The sequence below is a fragment of the Daldinia caldariorum genome, assembly GCF_022478825.1.
Source record: "Daldinia caldariorum strain CBS 122874 unplaced genomic scaffold F4812scaffold_7, whole genome shotgun sequence".
NCBI lineage: Eukaryota > Fungi > Ascomycota > Sordariomycetes > Xylariales > Hypoxylaceae > Daldinia > Daldinia caldariorum.
The window spans coordinates 742,469-749,877 of record NW_025953043.1 but is presented as its reverse complement, the minus strand read 5'-3'; the positions used below and the strand labels follow the sequence as shown (position 1 = coordinate 749,877).

Here is a 7,409-nt window from a genome sequence, read left to right as displayed (position 1 = left end):
CTAGATGGCATACTTGCGGGTCCACTCGCGGGCCGTGGCCTCATATCTTGCCCGGTCAGTCTTGTATACGTGAGCGATTTCCGGGACGAGAGGGTCATCGGGGTTGGGGTCGGTAAGCATAGAGCAGATCGACAGGAGCACTGCAAAATATTAGAATAACGACTCTTTTTTTTAGCAGGTAAAGATAAAGAGACATACCCTTAGAAATGGTCAAAGCCGGGCTCCATTGGTCCCTTAGGATGTCCAAACAGATGCTGCCGTTAGAGTTGATATTGGGATGGTAGATGCGGGTTGTGAAGTTGACCTTAGGAGGCTTGAACGGGTAGTCTGTCGGGAAGTGGATAGCAAGGAAGAAGACACCTCCAGAGTACGGCGAATCACCCTGTAATGACAGATTAGCACCGGGAACTGATATCCAATATATAATTTAATTCGGTTGAAACGGTCGGGACTGGTTTAACAGTTATGATATCGACTTATAGTGTGTGCATAGTAGTATAGGTATATGCGCGCCAATGAACAGGAAAGACGAAGAAGTTAGAGAGGTGTGGCTTACAGGTCCCATAATCGTCGCTTGCCAGTGGAACTGTAAAAGATATTAGTGGACCTTTCAATGATATGATGCTTCTTGCCTGAAAGAGGTCCCGTGGCATTATCGCTCATGCCCAACTGAGTCACGAAGCGGATAGATACCATCGACCCTCGGCAAATCTTTGGTGGGAGGAGATGATGATGCTTACCAAATCTTCACCGACAGGACCGGCAGAGCATGATGAGGGAGGGTCACTTAGACAAGTATTAGCAGAATGATACAAGATTATTATCCTCCCAAGATAAAAACCACCCAAATCGATCGTAGACGGGGATGCGAAGTTTTCCTTGGTGAGGCTGTATTGTGTTCGAATCCCCGCCCTGCCTTCCTACGGCAGCCCCACCTTGGGCTCGTTCAGGATAACAGTAGGCCGAGTACCATCGCCAGACAAACATCTACCACGATCAAAGGGAGGACGGGAGAAAAAATAATAATAACCAACATACCGGCCCAAGTCTGTGAGTTCCTTGTTGATGCGCTTCAACGCCATGTTGTGGAGAATGGTAGATTATGGGTTTTGTTTTTGTTTTGCCTTCTTGTCGGAAGCGTCGTCTCTAAGGAGATCAACTACTTGTACTTGCGGTCAGTATGGAATGCGGCAGAAATGGATGGAGTAGTTAATAAAAAAAAAAGAGTGAAAGTTTTTAATCTTTTAAGTAGAAATTTATAACAAAGAAAGTAGGCGAATATAAACTTACCAAGGGTTCCAAGCCTGGTTGACTACGATTAGTTCTTGAGGATATGAATGAGGTCGGAGATGTGGTGTTGTTATTGTTATTATTATTATCGTCGTCGGGGGATGGGTTGTTTGATGGGTTGACTGTAGATACGAAAGTTTGGTAGCGGGGGGAAAGGGAAAGTTAGGTTAGGTAGGCATGGAAGTCTTTCAGGTGACGGAATGAATGGAAATGGAAGTGGGTAATCAAGCCAGCACAGACCAGTCCTAAAAAAGGACGGGTAGGCGCTAGCACTGTTTTTTTTTTTTTTTCTCAGCCCGTGCAGTGGTCTCACTAGGCCCTCACAGTGGCCTACCAGTGGTCTTCCAGTCTGTCTGCAGTTTCCCTCCCCCCCTTTTAAAAATAAGTGGCTGAGGGGTGGCTTAGTCTAAACTTAGGTATTCAAATTGTTGCGTACATTGTGCAGTTGTACCTGAATGTATGCCTGAATGTACATTGATAAATGATAAATGAGTCTGACAAAGATCACACGAAACCGGCAAGTCGAACCCTGTTTGAGCCAATTGGAAGGTGCCTTGACTGCCCCCTTTTGAGCCCGAAGTGACAGAGCCTTGGGCTTGCTTGGCCCGTCTGGTTGGTTTGGTTACACTGGTTACACGGAACATTAGCATACAGGATACAGAAACCCCACACCGCCACTGTACTGACTGTACCTACTGACTATGTGTATTGGTGCGATACTGACCAATCAGCCAAGCCTAGCTGGTCAGGCCCTGCTAATCGCGCCTGCACCTCCCTATCTCTCACCACTTACAGCTTGTTTTTCGCCTCAGCTGTCAGCAATTGTCATGCTTCACATTATTCATTATTCATGCTCAATAACATCATTTTGGTTTGCCGCCAAATTTCGAACGACTGGAGCAATAGAATGGTCCCGCGTTACAAGTTAGTTTTAACTTAAGTTAGGGGTTTAGCTACCTCCCTCCTACCTAACCTACTTAACTTATATATCACGGGCGAACACTAATTAAGATATGTGAGCTTCTATTTTTATGTCTGTTAAGATCAACAGACCTTCCTTGATCCCTCGATGTATACCTATCTAAGAACTAAAAAGTACCCGAATTCAAGCATCCCAAATATTAGCTATCATGCACATGTCGGAGGTAGGTTGCGTTAGGTACCTCGTTTATACGAAAGCTTGGAGCCCAGTTATGGCCCTCCCGAGAATGAGACCTAGACCGCGTTAGCAGATGGCATGACATCATTGTTTCTAAGGGGTATTAACTCACTATGAATATCGCTCTGCCCTTCATAAGTTTGGGTTACAAACAAGTTGGCTACGTGTCTTCCGATCCCGTACTCGTCGCTAACCCCGTTACCCCCGAAGATTTCTTGCAACGCCCTCGCGTTTACAAGCGCACGGTCACAATTTTGTCTCTTCACCATGCTGATCATCTCCGGTGTAACTTTTCCTTCATCCTTAAGCCTGCCAACTTGTATCGATGCGAGTACCCCATATGCAGCATCCGTCACAGCATCCGCCAGCTTCTTCTGAACCAGTTGGTACTTGGCAAGGGGATTATTCTTGAATTGTTTTCGGCCCAAGGCATATTCCCGCGCCCTAGCAATACAGTCCTCCAAGGCGCCCATGGTGCCAAAGGAAATACCATACCGAGCGCTATTTAAGCACGTGAAGGGGCCAGTCAAGCCCTCGACATCGGGGAACATATGCTCTTCCGGCACCGGGCAATCGTCCATATGAATCATGCCCGTAATACTAGCCCTAAGCCCGGTTTTATTTTTGATAGCCGGGGTTTCCAGAGTGCCAGGCGGGCAATCCCTCCTATCTATAACAAATCCCCTGATCTTGCCAGTCTCTTGTAACTTGGCCCATACGAGAAAGACATCGGCAATAGGCGAGTTAGTGATCCAAGTTTTCGAACCACTTATAAGAAAGTACCCTTTTTTCGTTGGATGCGGTCGCGCCGTCGACTCCATTGACCCCGGGTCACTCCCGTGGTTGGGCTCTGTGAGCCCAAACGCCCCAAGTAGTTTACCCTTAGCCATATCCGGTAAATATTTGTCTTTCAGCTCCTTGGACCCAAATTCGTAGATCCCACCCATAACCAGCGAGGATTGTACCGACATGCCAGATCGGTAACCGCTATCGACTCGTTCGACGGCCCGAGTAATTAGGCCCGATGCGACGGTCGATACACCAGCGCAACCGTAGCCGTGAAGATTCGCTCCGAGGAGACCAAGTTCACCCATCTCACGCAAGATAGCGGGATCATAGTGCTCGTCTCGATACGCCTCTATGCGGTGCAATTAGCAAGTCAATTATGAAGTTATATTGACGCAAATCGGCGCTGGAAGAGCTTACGTAGCACCCGTGGCTGTAATTGCTCCTGGCAGTATCGTTCCGCGGTGTCGGAGATGGCCAATTCCTCCTCGGTAAGCAAGTTATTACTCGCCAATGGATCTTCCCAAGTAAACGAAGACTTGGGTGTCGAGGCATAGCTTCTAAAAGCTTGCAAATGCCTTGTATGCACGGCAAATTGCCTCGAAACGCGCGATAATGCAGGGCGAAACATGACTGCACTCTTAATTGGGACGAACCGAGATGAGCGCAGACGCAATGAAATTCCTATGTAAAATCATCATCCATGGCGGCGACGGAGGAGGTAATGGAGGCGGTTGCGGGGCCGTGCTCGAAAATAGACGAGACCTGACCAAACAAAAAATAGTGGAATGACGTCCCGTTCAGCGGCCTCGGCATTTCCAGAGCGGTGGGAATTAGGTATTCGGTAGTACCAGGTAGGTAGCGTCGGCTAATAGCGGATGGCTTATTCTTTTACGCTAGGTACCTGTGAATTACCTAAGGTTACCAAGCTGAGATTAAAGAAAGCAGGGAAACCACCAACTTCAAGTTCCTAACTTGTACCTAAGGTAGAGTTAGCAGGTACAATACACACCTACAAATACATGTAGTAGAACCTTCTATATCTTAATAAAACACTGAAACAGGCAAGTAGCATAACTTTCATCATTTATTAATGCTTTGGAAACGACTATGTGATAGGTAGATATTAGGTATTATCAACTCTATTACGTACCTAGGTACCTATAATCTCATCATCTACCTCTTCGTACGCTTTCACTCATACAATATAATTCCTACCTAATCATTTCTAACTTCTTTGTCACTGTTCTGTTCCTTACCTATACAAGCTTACCTAAACGATTCGATACCTATACCTACCCACCTAGGTAGACTTACACTTAGACCTAGAATCATGAGCTTTGATCTCACCAAGTGGCGATCCATTGTTAAAGCCTTTTGGTTCCGTGTTCGCCATCGCCTGTCTTCCTTCACCAAGTATATCAGCTCCTACTTCGTCAGGCACAACCCGGAAGAATCATGATATCCTCGTTATGCAAGCTATAGATTATGGGTATCTACTGCTCACACCAGAGCAACATCTATTATCCCGCAGCTCAACAGGACATTCCCACCACGGTCAATGTCATTCTCATAGATGCCGCTCTCATAGCTGCAAATCGGCTCCCGCCGAACAACATATAGATGAAGACAGTCGAGAATTTAAAGATGGACACTGGCTCTTCTCTTCTAAACTACAACTTCTATCCCCAACAATCTCTGGTGCCTCTTCTCCTTGCCAAGCGTGCAGAAATCATCCTCTTACACCAGTCACCCCAAATTCGGTTGGTTCGGAGGATCTTAATTATCGAGGAGAAAATGACGCTGAAGACGAGTTGATCTCAAACTGGTTATTCGGTGTTGGTTATTCTAACCGTTTAAATGAAGAGATTAATCTAGCCGAGCAAAGTACATCAGGTACTTTTTCAGACGGACCGCATTTAAGGGGCAAAGTAGAGGCGGTCTCAGTCTCAAGTTTTACTTGCCCAGGTATCGTACTACAGCCTCCCACCGCGCAACCCAGAACTGGACTGGATGGACCACTCAGTTCCGAAGGTGACAAGCTTCCAAAAATGCCCCGAGATGGGCTTAGTGACTTGGAAGAGTCCAGCCGAAGTGCAACTCTATCTGGCGCCTCTCAGAAGCTCAACTCTGATACATCTGGATCCATAGACCGAGAGAAAAGTTAGGGAAAAAGAAAGCCTCGTCGAGAACACGATGTATCAGGATTATCCATTCTTAGAACCCCTCATCATATACGACTAGTTGATCCATCTCTAGCGGCTAATACCAACGGTAAGGACAATGATTGTAGCAGTGGTAATGATAACGTCATTAGTGAGAAGCCGTGTCCGTATATTTCGCAACACGACGCTCAATTCCATATTATCCAAAGACACGGCGTCAGCTCATGTCCGGAACTTTGTCAAATATTAGGCGATTTCAAAGAGCTACCATCAAGACGAGAGGTAAACGCGCCCAATGGTAGTCAGCCCTCCTTACTGACCAGTCTCATATCTAGATCCAAGATATTCCTAAGCGAGTTGATAAGCCAAGGCCCGAAGTTGACAAGAGTCGATATTGGTATCATTTACGTGTTCGTGACATTATCTTAGAACGCTTCCGATCTCTTAGACGAAGGATTAAACGCTCGGGCTCTTCTACATTCTCCATTCGATCCGAGTTTCCCCCTCCTTTGAATCGCAAGGTACGTCGGCTTCTGGCTCGTGACTCTGTGGATATTTGGCCATCATCTGGCGAGGAAAGCCCAGTATTTAATACTCCTGAGTCCGATGCTCCCAACGTCAAACGTACTTCGGGAACCGGGAGTCACATCGACCCATTGGCTATGGCCAGTATGATGATTGCTACGGCGGAACTCGATAGGCTCTCATCAAGGATGAGTCTCGACCAGGCGTCTGGAGTATCTGGATCGTCAGTGGGTATTTCACAAAGTTCCCGTGGCTCACATACGTCGTGCGATAAGGATATCACAACTCCTAACAATGAAATGTCTGCATCGGTGTCCACAGTCCTCGATATGCCTCCAGCTGTACCATTCAATACACCTTCGTCATCAGTTCCACATTCTGGAACGATAAGCCCGGTATCTAAATCACCACAACGGCGTGGACAACGACGAAAAACGCAACGCAGTCGATTATCTGAAGTCACGACACCAGATGAGATTGCGTCGTTAGCAGAGTCTGTGGAGGAACTTAACGACAGTCTTTCACTTCCAGATAACCCTATTGAAACTCTACCAGAATGTTCGGGTGTATCAAGGCTAGGAGACGAGGATCTATACCCTAAGCCGTTAATTATTAACCGCACCGGACAAGATGAGGCTAATGTAGGTGTCGGAAATAGTTCAGGATATTCCCAAGAACAATTTCCCAGCTTTGAGCCTCCTGAGCCCCACATCCTCTCAGTTGATCTGAAGAGAGAACTAGGTACTTCGTCGCAGCTCCCAGGTTCTATACATTTGGATATAGAAGATATCATCACGGCTAGTGTCTCATCAGTCAGTGGAACGGCTCGTTCTTACGAACCTCTCGAAATGTCTAGGACTACCGACGAGCCTTCACTACCAGATGTGTCCCTTGGACTTGAATTTACCTTTATGATACCAGCTATTTCCTCTGACCTAACAGTATCAGTTACTTCGAGAGAAACCTGTGGCATCCAGTCAGACCCTATTGCTAACATGAAAGGTGGTACCCCTGCCATGGAAGCTAAAATTGACTATGTGGTAGCAACAAGTCACTCAGACCAAGGGACGGAACCGGATTCTTGTCACCCAGATACCTAGTCGGAATCTCAGGGTGAACCTGGGGACTCTGAACCTTTCTGTCCTCCCGATTGCCTCACGACCAGGAGGAGTAGCCGAGATAGCCTTCCACAGCCATTGATGGTGGCGAGACAAGATAAGGATGAGACTGTACAAAAGCTGGAGGAGGATGAGGTTGCAGTGCTGATTGAAGGAAGCTGTTCGAACATTGCGGGATGACACCAGGGAAAGACAAGATACTAATGGGGATAGAGAGAAGGGCGGGAATTAAGGACAATATTGAATCAGTGGTGGACCCTGTGCTTTGCTTTGGTGGACTTATAGGCATCCCTGGTTTTATGCTACCTAAATAGAGTAGAATGATATGATATACTGAGCAATTAAAAGCTTAAATGAATCTCATTC

The 7,409-nt window shown here is 46.7% G+C and overlaps 3 protein-coding genes across 3 annotated transcripts; 1 reads left to right on the top strand and 2 right to left on the bottom strand.

Moving 5' to 3' along the window:
- Window positions 1-1,082, bottom strand: F4812DRAFT_458809 (ubiquitin-conjugating enzyme E2-16 kDa; the record flags this gene model as incomplete). Its single annotated transcript, XM_047937420.1, has 5 exons — window positions 1-140; window positions 199-382; window positions 557-586; window positions 741-786; window positions 1,039-1,082. The coding sequence occupies 5 exons, from the start codon at window positions 1,080-1,082 to the stop codon at window positions 1-3; spliced, it is 444 nt and encodes a 147-aa protein (XP_047790688.1).
- Window positions 1,083-1,788: 706 nt separating this feature from the next.
- Window positions 1,789-4,219, bottom strand: F4812DRAFT_426475 (acyl-CoA dehydrogenase NM domain-like protein). Its single transcript, XM_047934019.1, has 4 exons — window positions 3,656-4,219; window positions 2,562-3,587; window positions 1,987-2,505; window positions 1,789-1,917 (listed from the first exon to the last, which is right to left on the bottom strand). Exons 1-3 carry the CDS (start codon window positions 3,864-3,866, stop codon window positions 2,459-2,461), a joined length of 1,284 nt encoding a protein of 427 aa, XP_047790687.1. The 5' UTR covers window positions 3,867-4,219; the 3' UTR covers window positions 1,789-1,917; window positions 1,987-2,458.
- Window positions 4,220-5,286: 1,067 nt separating this feature from the next.
- Window positions 5,287-7,223, top strand: F4812DRAFT_458807 (uncharacterized protein; the record flags this gene model as incomplete). Its single annotated transcript, XM_047937419.1, has 4 exons — window positions 5,287-5,398; window positions 5,495-5,682; window positions 5,736-6,965; window positions 7,026-7,223. 4 exons carry the CDS (start codon window positions 5,287-5,289, stop codon window positions 7,221-7,223), a joined length of 1,728 nt encoding a protein of 575 aa, XP_047790686.1.
- Between the last annotated feature and the right edge of the window lie 186 nt (window positions 7,224-7,409).

What these genes read in the sequence shown, in the direction of transcription:
- F4812DRAFT_426475 (XM_047934019.1), bottom strand. Translation starts at nt 3,866, where the DNA reads ATGTTTCGCCCTGCATTATCGCGCGTTTCGAGGCAATTTGCCGTGCAT. An exon ending in ATTACAGCCACGGGTGCTAC is followed by an intron (nt 3,588 to 3,655) that starts GTAAGCTCTTCC and finishes TGCACCGCATAG; the next exon opens with AGGCGTATCGAGACGAGCAC. An exon ending in AGGGCAGAGCGATATTCATA is followed by an intron (nt 2,506 to 2,561) that starts GTGAGTTAATAC and finishes AACGCGGTCTAG; the next exon opens with GTCTCATTCTCGGGAGGGCC.